General features: G+C 40.0%; 1 protein-coding gene across 1 annotated transcript in view; it reads left to right on the top strand.

Moving 5' to 3' along the window:
• Window positions 1-22338, top strand: part of LOC139421816 (netrin receptor DCC-like) — a 224359-nt gene that overhangs the window by 188376 nt on the left and 13645 nt on the right. The window contains exon 22 of the mRNA XM_071172937.1: window positions 18850-18992. Coding sequence (XP_071029038.1) covers window positions 18850-18992 — 143 coding nt within the window. The remainder of the gene's footprint in view (window positions 1-18849; window positions 18993-22338) is intronic.

Below are 22338 nucleotides of genomic sequence, written 5' to 3' on the forward strand. Positions count from 1 at the left end.
CACTGCCTACCTGCTTCAGGTGTTGTCTAGTTCACGTCTGTTCACTGCCTACCTGCTTCAGGTGTTGTCTAGTTCACTTCCCTTCACTGCCTACCTGCTTCAGGTGTTGTCTAGTTCACTTCCCTTCATTGCCTACCTGCTTCAGGTGTTGTCTAGTTCACTTCCCTTCACTGCCTACCTGCTTCAGGTGTTGTCTAGTTCACTTCCCTTCACTGCCTACCTGCTTCAGGTGTTATCTATTTCACCTCTCTTCACTGCCTACCTGCTTCAGGTGTTGTCTAGTTCACTTATCTTCACTGCCTACCTGCTTCAGGCTGCTTCAGGTGTTGTCTAGTTCACTTCCCTTCACTGCCTACCTGTTTCAGGTGTTGTCTAGTTCACTTCCCTTCACTGCCTACCTGCTTCAGGTGTTGTCTAGTTCACTTCCCTTCATTGCTTACCTGCTTCAGGTTGTTTCAGGTGTTGTCAGGCAACAGCAGGAGCTCTGTCTCTCTTCTAGACAGTGTTGAACACATCAAACATGCAGAGTTTTAAAATGGATTACAATGAGATGTTGTGTCAACGGTCTACACACAATACACCATAATGTCAAACTGGAATTGTGTTTAGACATTTTTACAAATTAATAAAAAATGAAAAGCTGAAATGTCTCGAGTCAATAAGTATTCAACCTCTTTGTTATGGCAAGCTTAGATATGTTCAGGTGTAAAACTGTGCTTAACAAGTCAGATAATAAGTTGAATGGACTCACTTTGTGTGCAACAATAGAGTTTAACATGATTTTTCTCTATCTCGTCTCTGTACCCCCAACACATACAATTATCTGTAAGGTCCCTAAGTCAAGCAGTGAATTTCAAACACAGATTCAACCACAAAGACCAGTGAGGCTTTTCATGCCTCGCAAAGAAGGGCACCTATTGGGAGTTGGATAAAACATTTTAAAAGCAGAAATTGAATATCCCTTTGAGAATGGTGAAGGTATTAATTCTACTCTGAATGGTCTGTCAAAACACCCAGTCACAACAAAGATACTGTTGTCCTTCCTAACTCAGTTGCCGGAGAGGAAGGAAACCGCTCCGTGATTTCACCATGAGGCCAATGGTGACTTTAAAACAGTTATGCAGAGTTTAATGGCTGTGAAAGGAGAAAACTGAGGATAAATCAACAATATTGTAGTCTATTTATTTATTTATTTATTGAACCTTTATTTAACTAGGCAAGTCAAATAGTGAAGATAACTTTGTCCTGAATACAAAGCATTATGTTTTTTGGGGCAAAACCAACACACTGAGTAGCACTCTTAATATTGGGGACACTGCCCTGTCAAGCATGGTGGTGGCTGCATTATGCTATGGGTATGCTTGTCATCGGCAAGGACTATGGAGTTTTTCAGGATAAAAAGAAAAGGAATAGAGCTAAGCACAGGCAAAGTCCTATAGGAAAACCTGGTGCAGTCTGCTTTCCACCAGACACTGGGAGATGAATCCACCTTTCAGCAGGACAATAACCTAGAACACAAGGACAAATATACACTGGAGTTGCTCACCAAGAAGACAGTGAATGTTCTTACCAAGACAACATGGAATGTTCCTGAGTGTCCTAGTTACAGTTTTGACTTAAATAGGTTTGAACATCTATGGCTAGACTTGAAGATGGCTGTCTAGCAATGATCAACAACCAACTTGACGGAGTCTAAAGCATTTTATAGTCATAATCAAAAATAACCATGTGGAAATATTCAACAATATTTGTGCCAGCAGCATACCACCCTGCATACCACCCAGCATACCACCCTGCATACCACCCAGCATACCACCCTGCATACCACCCAGCATACCACCCTGCATACCACCCTGCATACCACCCAGCATACCACCCAGCATACCACCCAGCATACCACCCAGCATACCACCCTGCATACCACCCAGCATACCACCCTGCATACCACTGCTGGCTGCCTTCTGAAGTTAAGCAGGGTTGGTCCTGGATGGGAGACCAGATGCTGCTGGAAGTGGTGTTGGAGGGCCAGTAGGAGGCACTCTTCCCTCTGGTCTAAAAACATATCCCAATGCCCCAGGGCAGTGATTGGGGACACTGCCCTGTGTAGGGTGCCGTCTTTCGGATGGGACGTTAAAACGGGTTTCTTGACTCTCTGAGGTCATTAAAGATCCCATGGCACTTATCGTAAGAGTAGGGGTGTTAACCCTGGTGTACTGGCTACATTCCCAATCTGGCCCTCAAACCATCAAGGTCACCTAATAATCCCCAGTTTACAAAATGGCTCATTAATCCCCCTCCTCTACCCTGTAACTATTCCCCGGGTCATTGCTGTAAATGAGAATGTGTTCTCAGTCAACTTACCTGGTAAAATAACTGATAAACAATATAGGTGTGCAAAGCTCTCAGAGTCTTAAATCAACAGTGAAATGCTTACTTAGTCAGAAAAACTCACACAGCTGTAATCTAACATGTATTGACTCGGGGGTTCTTGATACTAACATAAATGAGATATTTCTGTATTTCGCTTTCAATGAATTTCAACACAAAAAAAAAAAGACGTTTTCAGTTTGCCATTTTGGGGTATTGTATCTTGATGGGTGAGAAAAAAAAATGAAATCAATTTTGAATTCAGGTCGTTAACACAACAAAATGTTTAATAGGTCAAGAGGTATTCATTCTTTCTGTAGGGGCTGTAACTAGCTATGTGGCTGGAATTTATATGGATTGATTTTGCAAAGTGGTGTACTGTGAAACAAAGCAGTTTAAATGACTTTGGTCGATGGAAATGCTGTGCACTACTGGAAAAAGGCCTGCAGATATTTAGCCATTATGATGCTGACAAGGCACCATGGGTATATATAGTACAGTACAGTGCATACAGTAGGTTTCACATTGTGATAGCAGTGTACAGTGCATACAGTAGGTTACACATTGTGATAGCAGTGTACAGTGGGGTTACAGTAGGTTACACATTGTGATGGCAGTTTACAGTGGGGTTACAGTAGGTTACACATTGTGATAGCAGTTTACAGTGGGGTTACAGTAGGTTACATATTGTGATAGCAGTGTACAGTGGGGTTACAGTAGGTTACACATTGTGATAGCAGTGTACAGTGGGGTTACAGTAGGTTTCACATTGTGATAGCAGTGTACAGTGCATAAAGTAGGTTACACATTGTGATAGCAGTGCACAGTGGGGTTACAGTAGGTTACACATTGTGATAGCAGTGTACAGTGGGGTTACAGTAGGTTACACATTGTGGTAGAAGGTGGAACCTTTTGAATAGAACACTGAGTGGAGAGTAGTGACAGTTAGAACACTGAGTGGAGAGTAGAGACAGTTAGAACACTGAGTGGAGAGTAGGGACAGTTAGAACACTGAGTGGAGAGTAGAGACAGTTAGAACACTGAGTGGAGAGTAGTGACAGTCAGAACACTGAGTGGAGTGTAGTGACAGTTAGAACACTGAGTGGAGAGTAGTGGTAGTTAGAACACTGAGTGGAGAGTAATGACAGTCAGAACACTGAGTGGAGAGTAATGACAGTCAGAACACTGAGTGGAGAGTAGAGACAGTTAGAACACTGAGTGGAGAGTAGTGACAGTTAGAACACTGAGTGGTGAGTAGTGACAGTTAGAACACTGAGTGGAGAGTAGTGACAGTCAGAACACTGAGTGGAGAGTAGAGAAAGTTAGAACACTGAGTGGAGAGTAGTGACAGTCAGAACACTGAGTGGAGAGTAGAGACAGTTAGAACACTGAGTGGAGAGTAGTGGCAGAACACTGAGTGGAGAGTAGTGACAGTTAGAACACTGAGTGGTGAGTAGAGACAGTTAGAACACTGAGTGGTGAGTAGTGACAGTTAGAACACTGAGTGGAGAGTAGTGACAGTTAGAACACTGAGTGGTGAGTAGTGACAGTTAGAACACTGAGTGGAGAGTAGTGGCAGAACACTGAGTGGAGAGTAGTGACAGTTAGAACACTGAGTGGTGAGTAGAGACAGTTAGAACACTGAGTGGAGAGTAGTGGCAGAACACTGAGTGGAGAGTAGTGACAGTTAGAACACTGAGTGGTGAGTAGTGACAGTTAGAACACTGAGTGGAGAGTAGTGGCAGAACACTGAGTGGAGAGTAGTGACAGTTAGAACACTGAGTGGTGAGTAGAGACAGTTAGAACACTGAGTGGTGAGTAGTGACAGTTAGAACACTGAGTGGAGAGTAGTGACAGTTAGAACACTGAGTGGTGAGTAGTGACAGTTAGAACACTGAGTGGAGAGTAGTGACAGTTAGAACACTGGGTGGAGAGTAGTGACAGTTAGAACAGTGAGTGGAGAGTAGTGATAGTTAGAACACTGAGTGGAGAGTAGTGACAGTAAGAACACTGAGTGGAGAGTAGGGACAGTTAGAACACTGAGTGGTGAGTAGAGACAGTTAGAACACTGAGTGGTGAGTAGTGACAGTTAGAACACTGAGTGGAGAGTAGTGACAGTTAGAACACTGAGTGGTGAGTAGTGACAGTTAGAACACTGAGTGGAGAGTAGTGACAGTTAGAACACTGGGTGGAGAGTAGTGACAGTTAGAACAGTGAGTGGAGAGTAGTGATAGTTAGAACACTGAGTGGAGAGTAGTGACAGTAAGAACACTGAGTGGAGAGTAGTGACAGTTAGAACACTGAGTGGAGAGTAGGGACAGTTAGAACACTGAGTGGAGAGTAGTGACAGTTAGAACAGTGAGTGGAGAGTAGTGATAGTTAGAACACTGAGTGGAGAGTAGTGACAGTAAGAACACTGAGTGGAGAGTAGGGACAGTTAGAACACTGAGTGGAGAGTAGGGACAGTTAGAACACTGAGTGGAGAGTAGGGACAGTTAGAACACTGAGTGGAGAGTCGGGATAGTTAGCCTGGTACATCTGCTAACTGAGTGGTTGGTGCTAACATGTTGTCAACACTTTATTGAAGGTTTTATTGAACACAACATTTGACACTATATCTTTCATGGGCTCACATGAAGTAACCTTTTGGTATTTGCTTCCGTAGTTCTGTGAGTTACTGTGACTGTGACGTTCTTAATCAAGCTTGTCCCCTTGATAAAACTCCACTCTCGTGCAATTATGTTCCCCTCATTATAGGCCTATGGCCTGCAGAAACAGGAGACTAGGCAGAAAGCCACCTTAGCACTGTTGTCGAGTACATTGCCATCGGTCTTACAGCAGCCGGCAATCAGAACTGCTTAGCCAGCATAGTTAGCAGCTGAACAGAACAAACGTTCAGTATGAAGTGACTGTTCTGATCCAGATCCAGCTGGCTCCCATTGCATTGTGTCCTTGTGCTAGAGATACCATTGACTACAACAGACATTTCTATTCAAGTCGATGTGCCGTAATGGGGGGGGACCAGCGGCCATATTGAGCATCATTCTTTTTTCAGATTATAAACACACACACACACACACTCACACACACACACACACACACACACAATCAGCCAGGTTCTCAGAATGACAATAGGTCTGATTGAAGTTGAGGTGGAGCAGAATGAACAGATCAGACTCCAACTGACTAGGTGGTCTGGCAGCTTTCAGCATCGCCACACCGCCACACCACCACCCCCACGCCACCACCCCCACACCACTACCACCACACCACCACCCCCACACCACCACCCCCACACCACTACCACCACACCACTACCACCACACCACCACACCACCACCACCACCACATCATCACCACACCACCACATCAACACACCACCCCCACACCACCACCACCACATCATCACCACACCACCACATCAACTCACCACCACCACACCACCACCACCACCACATCACCACCACCACCACATCACCACCACACCACATCACCACCACATCAACACACCACCACACCACCACCACCACATCACCACCACACCACCACCACCACCACATCACCACCACCACCACATCACCACCACATCAACACAACACCACACCACCACCACCACATCACCCCCACACCACCACCACCACATCACCCCCACACCACCACACCACCACCTCCACATCACCACACCACCACCCCCACATCACCACCACACCACATCACCACCCCCACACCACCACACCACCACCCCCACATCACCACACCACCACACCACCACCACACCACCACCACAGCACCACCACACCACCTCATCAACACACCACCACACCAACACACCACCACACCACCACACTCTGTGTTACTACAGGGCTCGCTGGGGTCCTTGGTGTTACTCTGTGTTACTACAGGGCTCGCTGGGGTCATCAGTGTTACTCTGTGTTACTGGGCTCTCTGGGGTCCTTAGTGTTACTCTGTGTTACAGGGCTCTCTGGGGTCCTTAGTGTTACTCTGTGTTACTGGGCTCACTGCGGTCCTTGGTGTTACTCTGTGTTACTGGGCTCTTTGGGGTCATTGGTGTTACTCTGTGTTACAGGGCTCGCTGGGGTCCTTGGTGTTACTCTGTGTTACAGGGCTCGCTGGGGTCCTTGGTGTTACTGTGTTACAGGGCTCTCTTGGGTCCTCGGTGTTACTCTGTGTTACTGGGCTCTCTGGGGTCCTTAGTGTTACTCTGTGTTACAGGGCTCTCTGGGGTCCTTAGTGTTACTCTGTGTTACTGGGCTCGCTGGGGTCCTTGGTGTTACTCTGTGTTACTGGGCTCTCTGGGGTCCGTGGTGTTACTCTGTGTTACTGGGCTCTCTGGGGTCCTTGGTGTTACTCTGTGTTACTGGGCTCTCTGGGGTCCTTGGTGTTACTCTGTGTCACAGGGCTCTCTGGGGTCCTTGGTGTTACTGTGTTACAGGGCTCTCTTGGGTCCTCGGTGTTACTCTTTGTTACTGGGCTCTCTGGGGTCCTTAGTGTTACTCTGTGTTACAGGGCTCTCTGGGGTCCTTAGTGTTACTCTGTGTTACTGGGCTCGCTGGGGTCCTTGGTGTTACTCTGTGTTACTGGGCTCTCTGGGGTCCTTGGTGTTACTCTGTGTTACTGGGCTCTCTGGGGTCCTTGGTGTTACTCTGTGTTACTGGGCTCTCTGGGGTCCTTAGTGTTACTCTCTGTTCACTGAGAGCCAAACAGTATGCACTGAGAGTGGAACTAAGCCTGGGCCGGAGAGAAACAGAGAACATTGTGGAATAGACGCAGCTCGCCGTTCACCTCCCACGCTGCTCAGCAGAGAGACAGAGGGGCATCGTGTGAAATGCTAGGTAACGATCATAGTGATAATTAAGACTGAAGCAGAAATGAAAACGCTAGTTTACAGCATGGGTCTCCAATGCGTTGCTCATGACTGACCAGTGGCTCAGGTGCTGTTAATGACTTGTTCACATGTAGATTATGAAAAATAATCAGTAGCCTCACAATACATGATTACACCATTACTCCATCTACAGTACACTCTGATAAGGTGGTTTGTTGCTCAGGTCGACTATAATTGACCGGCTGACTGTAATCTGTGGTGAAGCCAACCATATCTCTCCAGTCCAGTTCAGTCACGGTCCTTACTCCCAATCTATCAGCTACTGCCTCACTGAGCACTGTAGGTGTGTCTTGCTGTATTCGGTTTTCACTCACCAGAAATTTGAGCAGAAATGTATCTTCCTTGACATGGATCCTTTGTTTGAACTTCCCAAAGAAGCTCTTTTCATCCTGGGGGCTGCACCAACAACGCCAATGCTGGAGAAGAGGTAGAAGGAGCGGGGCCCTAGTCAGACTCAGTCAATAAAGTAGTCAATAATCTTCGCTCAATGGTGAAGATTTCCTTCCAGAGACATCAGGGACTGTAACATACTCTGTTTTACGGAATCATGGCTCTCTCTGGAAATATTGTCCCTGTCCATTCAGCCAGAGGGGTTCTCCGTCCTTCGAAAGGGAAAAAATAAAATAACTCTCTGGGAAAAAGAAACGCGGAGTGGTGAGTTTCATGACTCATGGTTATAGTATGGTATTAACTGACCCTGTATATAGTATGGTATTACCTGACCCTGTATATAGTATGGTATTAACTGACCCTGTATATAGTATGGTACTAACTGACCCTGTATATAGTATGGTATTAACTGACCCTGTATATAGTATGGTACTAACTGACCCTGTATATAGTATGGTATTTACTGACCCTGTATATAGTATGGTATTAACTGACCCTGTATATAGTATGGTATTAACTGACCCTGTATATAGTATGGTATTAACTGACCCTGTATATAGTATGGTATTAACTGACCCTGTATATAGTATGGTATTAACTGACCCTGTATATAGTATGATATTAACTGACCCTGTATATAGTATGGTATTAACTGACCCTGTATATAGTATGGTATTAACTGACCCTGTATATAGTATGGTATTAACTGACCCTGTATATAGTATGGTATTAACTGACCCTGTATATAGTATGGTATTTACTGACCCTGTATATAGTATGGTATTAACTGACCCTGTATATAGTATGGTATTAACTGACCCTGTATATAGTATGGTATAAACTGACCCTGTATATAGTATGGTATTAACTGACCCTGTATATAGTATGGTATTAACTGACCCTGTATATAGTATGGTATTAACTGACCCTGTATATAGTATAGTATTAACTGACCCTGTATATAGTATGGTATTAACTGACCCTGTATATAGTATGGTATTAACTGACCCTGTATATAGTATGGTATTAACTGACCCTGTATATAGTATGGTACTAACTGACCCTGTATATAGTATGGTATTAACTGACCCTGTATATAGTGACCCTGTATGTAGTATGGTATTAACTGACCCTGTATATAGTGTGGTATTAACTGACCCTGTATATAGTATGGTACTAACTGACCCTGTATATAGTATTAACTGACCCTGTATATAGTATGGTATTAACTGACTCTGTATATAGTATGGTATTTACTGACCCTGTATATAGTATGGTATTAACTGACCCTGTATATAGTATGGTATTACCTGACCCTGTATATAGTATGGTATTACCTGACCCTGTATATAGTATGCTATTAACTGACCCTGTATATAGTATGGTACTAACTGACCCTGTATATTGTATGGTATTACCTGACCCTGTATATAGTATGGTATTAACTGACCCTGTATATAGTATGGTATTTACTGACCCTGTATATAATATGGTATTTACTGACCCTGTATATAGTATGGTATTAACTGACCCTGTATATAGTATTAACTGACCCTGTATATAGTATGGTATTATCTGACCCTGTATATAGTTTGGTATTAACTGACCCTGTATATAGTATGGTATTAACTGACCCTATATATAGTATGGTATTAACTGACCCTGTATATAGTATGGTATTAACTGACCCTGTATATAGTATTAACTGCCCCTGTATATAGTGTGGTATTAACTGACCCTGTATATAGTGTGGTATTAACTGACCCTGTATATAGTATGGTATTAACTGACCCTGTATATAGTATGGTATTAACTGACCCTGTATATAGTATAGTATTAACTGACCCTGTATATAGTATGGTACTAACTGACCCTGTATATAGTATGGTATTTACTGACCCTGTATATAGTATGGTATTTACTGACCCTGTATATAGTATGGTATTAACTGACCCTGTATATAGTATGGTACTAACTGACCCTGTATATAGTATGGTATTTACTGACCCTGTCTATAGTATGGCACTAACTGACCCTGTATATAGTATGGTATTAACTGACCCTGTATATAGTATGGTACTAACTGACCCTGTATGTAGTATGGTATTAACTGACCCTGTATATAGTATGGTATTAACTGACCCTGTATGTAGTATGGAATTAACCTGACCCTGTATATAGTATGGTATTTACTGACCCTGTATATAGTATGGTATTAACTGACCCTGTATATAGTATGGTATTAACTGACCCTGTATATAGTATGGTACTAACTGACCCTGTATATAGTATGGTATTAAATGACCCTATATATAGTATGGTATTAACTGACCCTGTATATAGTATGGTATTTACTGACCCTGTATATAGTATGGTATTTACTGACCCTGTATATAGTATGGTACTAACTGACCCTGTATATAGTATGGTATTAACTGACCCTGTATATAGTATGGTATTAACTGACCCTGTATATAGTATGGTATTTACTGACCCTGTATATAGTATGGTATTATCTGACCCTGTATATAGTATGGTATTTACTGACCCTGTATATAGTATGGTATTTACTGACCCTGTATATAGTATGGTATTAACTGACCCTGTATATAGTATGGTATTAACTGACCCTGTATATAGTATGGTATTTACTGACCCTGTATATAGTATGGTATTATCCTGACCCTGTATATAGTATGGTATTAACTGACCCTGTATATAGTATGGTATTAACTGACCCTGTATATAGTATGGTATTTACTGACCCTGTATATAGTATGGTATTTACTGACCCTGTTTATAGTATGGTACTAACTGACCCTGTATATAGTATGGTATTTACTGACCCTGTATATAGTATGGTACTAACTGACCCTGTATATAGTATGGTATTAACTGACCCTGTATATAGTATGGTATTTACTGACCCTGTATATAGTATGGTATTAACCTGACCCTGCATATAGTATAGTATTAACTGACCCTGTATATAGTATGGTATTTACTGACCCTGTATATAGTATGGTATTAACTGACCCTGTATATAGTATGGTATTACCTGACCCTGTATATAGTATGGTACTAACAGACCCTGTATATAGTATGGTATTTACTGACCCTGTATATAGTATGGTATTAACCTGACCCTGTATATAGTATAGTATTTACTGACCCTGTATATAGTATGGTATAAACTGACCCTGTATATAGTATGGTATTTACTGACCCTGTATATAGTATGGTATTAACTGACCCTGTATATAGTATGGTATTACTTGACCCTGTATATAGTATGGTATTAACTGACCCTGTATATAGTATGATATTAACTGACCCTGTATATAGTATGGTATTAACTGACCCTGTATATAGTATGGTACTAACTGACCCTGTATATAGTATGGTATTTACTGACCCTGTATATAGTATGGTATTAACCTGACCCTGTATATAGTATAGTATTTACTGACCCTGTATATAGTATGGTATTTACTGACCCTGTATATAGTATGGTATTTACTGACCCTGTATATAGTATGGTATTAACCTGACCCTGTATATAGTATAGTATTTACTGACCCTGTATATAGTATGGTATAAACTGACCCTGTATATAGTATGGTATTTACTGACCCTGTATATAGTATGGTATTAACTGACCCTGTATATAGTATGGTATTACCTGACCCTGTATATAGTATGGTATTAACTGACCCTGTATATAGTATGGTATTAACTGACCCTGTATATAGTATGGTATTAACTGACCCTGTATATAGTATGATATTAACTGACCCTGTATATAGTATGGTATTAACTGACCCTGTATATAGTATGGTATTAACTGACCCTGTATATAGTATGGTATTAACTGACCCTGTATATAGTATGGTATTTACTGACCCTGTATATAGTATGGTATTTACTGACCCTGTATATAGTATGGTATTAACTGACCCTGTATATAGTATGGTATTAACTGACCCTGTATATAGTATGGTATTAACTGACCCTGTATATAGTATGGTATTAACTGACCCTGTATATAGTATGGTATTTACTGACCCTGTATATAGTATGGTATTAACTGACCCTGTATATAGTATGGTACTAACTGACCCTGTATATAGTATGGTATTAACTGACCCTGTATATAGTATGGTATTAACTGACCCTGTATATAGCATGGTATTAACTGACCCTGTATATAGTATGGTATTTACTGACCCTGTATATAGTATGGTATTTACTGACCCTGTATATAGTATGGTATTAACTGACCCTGTATATAGTATGGTATTAACTCACCCTGTATATAGTATGGTATTAACTCACCCTGTATATAGTATGGTATTAACTGACCCTGTATATAGTATGGTATTTACTGACCCTGTATATAGTATGGTATTTACTGACCCTGTATATAGTATGGTATTAACTGACCCTGTATATAGTATGGTATTTACTGACCCTGTATATAGTATGGTATTAACTGACCCTGTATATAGTATGGTATTTACTGACCATGTATATAGTATGGTATTTACTGACCCTGTATATAGTATGGTATTTACTGACCCTGTATATAGTGTGGTATTAACTGACCCTGTATATAGTATGGTATTAACCTGACCCTGTATATAGTATGGTATTAACCTGACCCTGTATATAGTATGGTATTAACCTGACCCTGTATATAGTATGGCATTAACTGACCCTGTATATAGTATGGTATTAACTGACCCTGTATATAGTATGGTATTTACTGACCCTGTAAATAGTATGGTATTAACTGACCCTGTATATAGTATGGTATTAACTGACCCTGTATATAGTATGGTATTTACTGACCCTGTATATAGTATGGTATTAACTGACCCTGTATATAGTATGGTGTTTACTGACCCTGTATATAGTATGGTATTAACTGACCCTGTATATAGTATGGTATTTACTGACCCTGTATATAGTATGGTATTAACTGACCCTGTATATAGTATGGTATTAACTGACCCTGTATATAGTATGGTATTAACTGACCCTGTATATAGTATGGTATTTACTGACCCTGTAAATAGTATGGTATTTACTGACCCTGTATATAGTATGGTATTAACTGACCCTGTATATAGTATGGTATTAACTGACCCTGTATATAGTATGGTATTAACTGACCCTGTATATAGTATGGTATTAACTGACCCTGTATATAGTATGGTATTTACTGACCCTGTATATAGTATGGTATTAACTGACCCTGTATATAGTATGGTACTAACTGACCCTGTATATAGTATGGTATTAACTGACCCTGTATATAGTATGGTATTAACTGACCCTGTATATAGCATGGTATTAACTGACCCTGTATATAGTATGGTATTTACTGACCCTGTATATAGTATGGTATTTACTGACCCTGTATATAGTATGGTATTAACTGACCCTGTATATAGTATGGTATTAACTCACCCTGTATATAGTATGGTATTAACTCACCCTGTATATAGTATGGTATTAACTGACCCTGTATATAGTATGGTATTTACTGACCCTGTATATAGTATGGTATTTACTGACCCTGTATATAGTATGGTATTAACTGACCCTGTATATAGTATGGTATTTACTGACCCTGTATATAGTATGGTATTAACTGACCCTGTATATAGTATGGTATTAACTGACCCTGTATATAGTATGGTATTAACTGACCCTGTATATAGTATGGTATTAACTGACCATGTATATAGTATGGTATTTACTGACCCTGTATATAGTATGGTATTTACTGACCCTGTATATAGTATGGTATTAACTGACCCTGTATATAGTATGGTATTAACCTGACCCTGTATATAGTATGGTATTAACCTGACCCTGTATATAGTATGGTATTAACCTGACCCTGTATATAGTATGGCATTAACTGACCCTGTATATAGTATGGTATTAACTGACCCTGTATATAGTATGGTATTTACTGACCCTGTATATAGTATGGTATTTACTGACCCTGTATATAGTATGGTATTTACTGACCCTGTAAATAGTATGGTATTAACTGACCCTGTATATAGTATGGTATTAACTGACCCTGTATATAGTATGGTATTAACTGACCCTGTATATAGTATGGTACTAACTGACCCTGTATATAGTATGGTGTTTACTGACCCTGTATATAGTATGGTATTAACTGACCCTGTATATAGTATGGTATTTACTGACCCTGTATATAGTATGGTATTAACTGACCCTGTATATAGTATGGTATTAACTGACCCTGTATATAGTATGGTACTAACTGACCCTGTATATAGTATGGTGTTTACTGACCCTGTATATAGTATGGTATTTACTGACCCTGTATATAGTATGGTACTAACTGACCCTGTATATAGTATGGTATTAACTGACCCTGTATATAGTATGGTATTTACTGACCCTGTATATAGTATGGTATTAACTGACCCTGTATATAGTATGGTATTTACTGACCCTGTATATAGTATGGTATTTACTGACCCTGTATATAGTATGGTATTTACTGACCCTGTATATAGTATGGTATTAACTGACCCTGTATATAGTATGGTATTAACTGACCCTGTATATAGTATGGTATTAACTGACCCTGTATATAGTATGGTATTAACTGACCCTGTATATAGTATGGTATTAACTGACCCTGTATATAGTATGGTATTAACTGACCCTGTATATAGTATGGTACTAACTGACCCTGTATATAGTATGGTACTAACTGATCCTGTATATAGTATGGTATTAACTGACCCTGTATATAGTATGGTATTAACTGACCCTGTATATAGTATGGTGTTTACTGACCCTGTATATAGTATGGTATTTACTGACCCTGTATATAGTATGGTATTAACTGACCCTGTATATAGTATGGTATTAACTGACCCTGTATATAGTATGGTATTAACTGACCCTGTATATAGTATGGTATTAACTGACCCTGTATATAGTATGGTATTTACTGACCCTGTATATAGTATGGTATTAACTGACCCTGTATATAGTATGGTACTAACTGACCCTGTATATAGTATGGTATTAACTGACCCTGTATATAGTATGGTATTAACTGACCCTGTATATAGCATGGTATTAACTGACCCTGTATATAGTATGGTATTTACTGACCCTGTATATAGTATGGTATTTACTGACCCTGTATATAGTATGGTATTAACTGACCCTGTATATAGTATGGTATTAACTCACCCTGTATATAGTATGGTATTAACTCACCCTGTATATAGTATGGTATTAACTGACCCTGTATATAGTATGGTATTTACTGACCCTGTATATAGTATGGTATTTACTGACCCTGTATATAGTATGGTATTAACTGACCCTGTATATAGTATGGTATTTACTGACCCTGTATATAGTATGGTATTAACTGACCCTGTATATAGTATGGTATTAACTGACCCTGTATATAGTATGGTATTAACTGACCCTGTATATAGTATGGTATTAACTGACCATGTATATAGTATGGTATTTACTGACCCTGTATATAGTATGGTATTTACTGACCCTGTATATAGTATGGTATTAACTGACCCTGTATATAGTATGGTATTAACCTGACCCTGTATATAGTATGGTATTAACCTGACCCTGTATATAGTATGGTATTAACCTGACCCTGTATATAGTATGGCATTAACTGACCCTGTATATAGTATGGTATTAACTGACCCTGTATATAGTATGGTATTTACTGACCCTGTATATAGTATGGTATTTACTGACCCTGTATATAGTATAGTATTTACTGACCCTGTAAATAGTATGGTATTAACTGACCCTGTATATAGTATGGTATTAACTGACCCTGTATATAGTATGGTATTAACTGACCCTGTATATAGTATGGTACTAACTGACCCTGTATATAGTATGGTGTTTACTGACCCTGTATATAGTATGGTATTAACTGACCCTGTATATAGTATGGTATTTACTGACCCTGTATATAGTATGGTATTAACTGACCCTGTATATAGTATGGTATTAACTGACCCTGTATATAGTATGGTACTAACTGACCCTGTATATAGTATGGTGTTTACTGACCCTGTATATAGTATGGTATTTACTGACCCTGTATATAGTATGGTACTAACTGACCCTGTATATAGTATGGTATTAACTGACCCTGTATATAGTATGGTATTTACTGACCCTGTATATAGTATGGTATTAACTGACCCTGTATATAGTATGGTATTTACTGACCCTGTATATAGTATGGTATTTACTGACCCTGTATATAGTATGGTATTTACTGACCCTGTATATAGTATGGTATTAACTGACCCTGTATATAGTATGGTATTAACTGACCCTGTATATAGTATGGTATTAACTGACCCTGTATATAGTATGGTATTAACTGACCCTGTATATAGTGTGGTATTAACTGACCCTGTATATAGTATGGTATTTACTGACCCTGTATATAGTATGGTATTAACTGACCCTGTATATAGTATGGTATTAACTGACCCTGTATATAGTATGGTATTAACTGACCCTGTATATAGTATGGTATTAACTGACCCTGTATATAGTGTGGTATTAACTGACCCTGTATATAGTATGGTATTAACTGACCCTGTATATAGTATGGTACTAACTGACCCTGTATATAGTATGGTACTAACTGACCCTGTATATAGTATGGTATTTACTGACCCTGTATATAGTATGGTATTTACTGACCCTGTATATAGTATGGTATTTACTGACCCTGTATATAGTATGGTATTTACTGACCCTGTATATAGTATGGTATTTACTGACCCTGTATATAGTATGGTATTAACTGACCCTGTATATAGTATGGTATTAACTGACCCTGTATATAGTATGGTATTAACTGACCCTGTATATAGTATGGTATTTACTGACCCTGTATATAGTATGGTATTAACTGACCCTGTATATAGTATGGTATTAACTGACCCTGTATATAGTATGGTATTAACTGACCCTGTATATAGTATGGTATTAACTGACCCTGTATATAGTATGGTATTAACTGACCCTGTATATAGTATGGTGCTAACTGATCCTGTATATAGTATGGTACTAACTGACCCTGTATATAGTATGGTATTTACTGACCCTGTATATAGTATGGTATTTACTGACCCTGTATATAGTATGGTATTTACTGACCCTGTATATAGTATGGTATTTACTGACCCTGTATATAGTATGGTATTATCCTGACCCTGTATATAGTATGGTATTTACTGACCCTGTATATAGTATGGTATTTACTGACCCTGTATATAGTATGGTACTAACTGACCCTGTATATAGTATGGTATTTACTGACCCTGTATATAGTATGGTATTTACTGACCCTGTATATAGTATGGTACTAACTGACCCTGTATATAGTATGGTATTTACTGACCCTGTATATAGTATGGTATTTACTGACCCTGTATATAGTATGGTACTAACTGACCCTGTATATAGTATGGTATTTACTGACCCTGTATATAGTATGGTACTTACTTTCTCGTGTTCTTCTTCTTTTTAATTTCTGGTGTGTTTTTGTTCTGCATTGTTATTATTTACTGCGTTATTGGGTTTAGAGCACGAAAGGCATTTCACTTAAAACTTGAAAGATCGTCAACGACCTCCGTCAGCCACTCGATCTACCAGCTACCATTTATCATCTACCTATCATCTACCATCTAGAAGGCGGAGATCACACAGGTCCATCAAAGCTGTGACCGAGACAGTGAAAAACAGCTTCTATCTCCAGGCCATCACTGTTAAACAGCCATCACTAGCCTTAGTCACTGTTACTACCCGGCTACCACCCGGTACTCTACCCTGCACCTTAGAGACTGTTACTACCCGGCTACCACCCGGTACTCTACCCTGCACCTTAGAGACTGTTACTACCCGGCTACCACCCGGTACTCTACCCTGCACCTTAGGGACTGTTACTACCGGCTACCACCCGGTACTCTACCCTGCACCTTAGAGACTGTTACTACCGGCTACCACCCGGTACTCTACCCTGCATCTTAGAGACTGTTACTACTGGCTACTGCATGGTACTCTACCCTGCACCTTAGAGACTGTTACTAGCCGGCTACCACCCGGTACTCTACCCTGCACCTTAGAGACAGCTGCCCTATGTGCATAGTCATTGAACACTGGTCACTCTAATAATGTTTACATACAAAACACACCAATATGTGTATATATATATCATTCTTATTATGTTTATTTTTCTGTATTCTAATTTTTTTTTAAATAGTTTTTATCGCTAATGTAATGTTGGACTTAGACACACAAGCATTTCCCTGCAGCTGCAATAACATCTGCACATCCGTCCGTGTACGCCGACCACTTTCAATTTGATTTGATATTCACACTTGTTGTTTTCTTTCTCCTCCTGCTCTATGATGTGATCTATCCAGCCTATCACAGCGGCGCCAAGGGGAGGGTTGATCCTATTATTAAGTCTGGAGCCAGAGTTTCCCCACCTACCTTTCCCTCCCACTGTTGCGAGTGCGCCGAGCAGGTGCTGCTGTAATTTGCAGAGTTAAATTATGCAGATAATACCCAGCCCAGGTAGCTCATTTAGATGGTCAGGCCATTAATCCTGGAGACGGAGAGAAGAGACGCAGAACCCCACACTGTTCCCTCTTTCTTATCCTCTCTCCTTCCCTCACAGAACAGCCGCAGAACAGCAATACTCCGTGCCCCACGCTGCTCTGTGCTGTCAGCGTTGTCCGTCAAACACAGACTGCTCTCTCCTCTGCTCCCTCTGCCTGCCTATACCCACAATCCTTAGAGCAGCACAACTTGCTGCCTCAATATCTAAGAACAAAAGCCTTCTACAAATCATACCTGCACCTATAGATCTCTTGTTTACTTTGTTATTCAAAGCTGAGGTCCCTTGGCTATTTTTAGGGGCTGTTGCCTTTTACCAGGTTACTTGTTGTGTAACCAGTAGTGTTTGGTACAGTAACCTCATGGTCCTCGGGCTGATACATAAACGCGACAGAGTGTTGGTGTGTTTTCCCAAGGCTTAGGTAAAAACAGGTCCTCATATTTACACAAAACATGACAGTGATTTTGTTTCTGTGTTTGTGTTTCTCCAGGTGCCAGCCTTCCCAAGCCAACAGTAAAAACAGCATCTCTGGGGCAAGTTGGCAAGGCCAGATCACCACTACTACCGGTCTCCGTGCCAACAGCCCCCGAGATGGGTGAAGAGGGACAGAAGCAACCAGAAGACTCAGCCAATGTAAGCAACCACTCCCTTCAGTGTGCTCGGGCGCTCACGATCACACTCTAAGAAATTCAAGATTATCATGTTTAAATACACACAAAACTAATGTTACTATAAAAGGAAAATTAAAAGCCCAAAGTATGTGATTTGATCGAGAGTAGATAGAAATGTCCTCCTGTTGGTGGGAAGAATATATATTTTGGAACGATCTCATTGTCATCTATGGGGGTTCAGACTATGTCTGGAAGTGATGTAGCAGCAGCAGTACTAGTAGTAGTTGTAGTAGTAGTATAGTAGTAGTAGTAGTAGTAGTGGTAGTAGTAGTAGTTGTTGTTGTAGTAGTAGTAGTAGTTGTTGTTGTAGTAGTAGTAGTAGTAGTAGTAGTAGTAGTAGTAGTTGTGGTAGTAGTGTAGTAGTAGTTGTAGTAGTAGTATAGTAGTAGTAGTAGTAGTAGTAGTAGTAGTAGTAGTAGTAGTAGTAGTAGTTGTTCTATAGTAGTAGTAGTAGTAGTAGTAGCAGCAGTAGTAGTAGTAGTAGTAGTAGTAGTAGTAGTAGTAGTAGTAGTAGTAGTAGTAGTAGTAGCAGTAGTAGTAGTGGTAGTAGTAGTAGTAGTTGTTGTAGTAGTATAGTAGTAGAAGTAACAGTAGCAGTAGTAGTAGTAGTAATAGTAGTATAGTAGTAGTAGGTGTAGTAGTAGGTGTAGTAGTAGTAGTAGTAGTAGTAGTAGTAGTAGTAGTAGTAGTAGTAGTAGTTACATTAGACTGTAGAACAGTTGGTTACCACAGACTATTTACATTAGACTGTAGAACAGTTGGTTACAACAGACTATTTACATTAGACTGTAGAACAGTTGGTTACAACAGACTATTTACATTAGACTGTACCCCTACCTACATGTACATATTACCTCAATTACCTCGACTAACCTCTTGTATTTAGCCTGGTTATTGTTATTTTATTGTGTTACTAATCCTTCCTGTAGTTTATCAGGCACATTTGTAATGACTTACTTTTTTTTTTTTTACTCTGCAATTTTGGTTAAGAACTCCTAAGCATTTTACGTTTAAGATCCACACCTGTTGTGACAAATACAAATTGGATTTGATCTCCCAGAGCTGAGGCAGAAGATACTCTTATCTAAACGATAAAAAAATAAATAATAATAATAATAAGAAAAACATGTTATGAAAGAATCTGCTCCGGAATGACTCATCGGTCTAAGGAACCGCATCACAGTGCTAGAGGCTTCACTACAGACCCTGGGGTTCGATCCAATCTGCTACTGCAGACAAGTGGGATATAGACATGTGTTTCAGTACCTGATTCTGTAATTAGTGCTTCAGGAAGGGTTCATTTAGTGCTGAGCGATTAACAGAAATGTCGTCATTTAAAAATGTTCCCCAAAAATTAAATTCACTAATTAACCAGCATCAGTTAAATTATTTGAATTCAATTTCGTTACGTTTCTTTTCTGTGAGTTCAATGCACACAATTGAACAGTTTCTCTAGAGATACAGTACGAGTCCAAACTCACACAGCACATCACCAATGCATATTCAAAGAAAGGTGCTCATGGAAGTACTTGTATAGAAAGGTAATGTAATCATATATACACAGTACGAGTCAAAAGTTTGGACACACCTACTTATTCCAGGGTTTTTCTTTATTTTTAGCTATTTTCTGCTTTGTAGAATAATAGTGAAGACGTCAAAACTATGAAATAACACATATGGAATCATGTAGTAACCAAAAAAAGTATTAAACTCATCATAGTGTATTTTATATTTGAGATTACCCCTTGGGACTCAGACATCCTATGTTCGATTAACAGAATGTTACTCTACACACACGCACACACACACACACACACACACACACACACACACACACACACACACACACACACACACACACACACAAACAGGCACATAGACACTAACACAAAAACACTGAGGTGGGATGTCCATTAACTCATTGTCATTATAGACAGCCATTTTTAATTGAATGTATCCTAAAAGATTCCCCATGAGCTCTAGGTGAATACCCCTTACAGTATTTACATGATGTCATCTGTCATTCTACTTTTCTGCTGTTCCATTTAGAAATAAAACAGAATGTATTATTTATGTCTGTTGTGTATGTTGTGTATGTTGTGTATGTTGTGTCTGTTGTGTCTGTTGTGTCTGTTGTGTCTGTTGTGTCCTTCGGGGATGTTGTGTATGTTGGGTATGTTGGATATGTTGTGTCTGTTGTGTCTGTTGTGCATGTTGTGTCCTTCGGGGATGTTGTGTATGTTGTGTCTGTTGTGTCTGTTGTGCATGTTGTGTATGTTGTGTCTGTTGTGTATGTTGTGTCCTTCGGGGATGTTGTGTATGTTGGGTATGTTGGATATGTTGTGTCTGTTGTGTCTGTTGTGCATGTTGTGTCCTTCGGGGATGTTGTGTCTGTTGTGTCTGTTGTGTCTGTTGTGTCTGTTGTGCATGTTGTGTATGTTGTGTATGTTGTGTCTGTTGTGTCTGTTGTGTATGTTGTGTATGTTGTGTCCTTCGGGGATGTTGTGTATGTTGTGTCTGTTGTGTCTGTTGTGTATGTTGGGTATGTTGTGTCCTTCGGGGATGTTGTGTATGTTGTGTCTGTTGTGTATGTTGTGTCTGTTGTGTCTGTTGTGCATGTTGTGTATGTTGTGTATGTTGTGTCTGTTGTGTCTGTTGTGTATGTTGTGTATGTTGTGTCCTTCGGGGATGTTGTGTATGTTGTGTCTGTTGTGTCTGTTGTGTATGTTGTGTCCTTCGGGGATGTTGTGTATATTGTGTCTGTTGTGTATGTTGGGTATGTTGTGTCTGTTGTGTCTGTTGTGCATGTTGTGTATGTTGTGTATGTTGTGTCTGTTGTGTCTGTTGTGTATGTTGTGTATGTTGTGTCCTTCGGGGATGTTGTGTATGTTGTGTCTGTTGTGTCTGTTGTGTATGTTGTGTCCTTCGGGGATGTTGTGTATGTTGTGTCTGTTGTGTCTGTTGTGTATGTTGGGTATGTTGTGTCCTTCGGGGATGTTGTGTATGTTGTGTCTGTTGTGTATGTTGTTTATGTTGTGTCTGTTGTGCGTGTTGTGTCCTTCGGGGATGTTGTGTATGTTGTGTCTGTTGTGTATGTTGTTTATGTTGTGTCTGTTGTGTCTGTTGTGTCTGTTGTGTCTGTTGTGCATGTTGTGTATGTTGTGTATGTTGTGTCTGTTGTGTCTGTTGTGAATGTTGTGTATGTTGTGTCCTTCGGGGATGTTGTGTATGTTGTGTCTGTTGTGTCTGTTGTGTATGTTGGGTATGTTGTGTCCTTCGGGGATGTTGTGTATGTTGTGTCTGTTGTG

Source organism: Oncorhynchus clarkii, chromosome 12, assembly GCF_045791955.1.
Source record: "Oncorhynchus clarkii lewisi isolate Uvic-CL-2024 chromosome 12, UVic_Ocla_1.0, whole genome shotgun sequence".
Classification (NCBI taxonomy): Eukaryota; Metazoa; Chordata; class Actinopteri; order Salmoniformes; family Salmonidae; genus Oncorhynchus; species Oncorhynchus clarkii.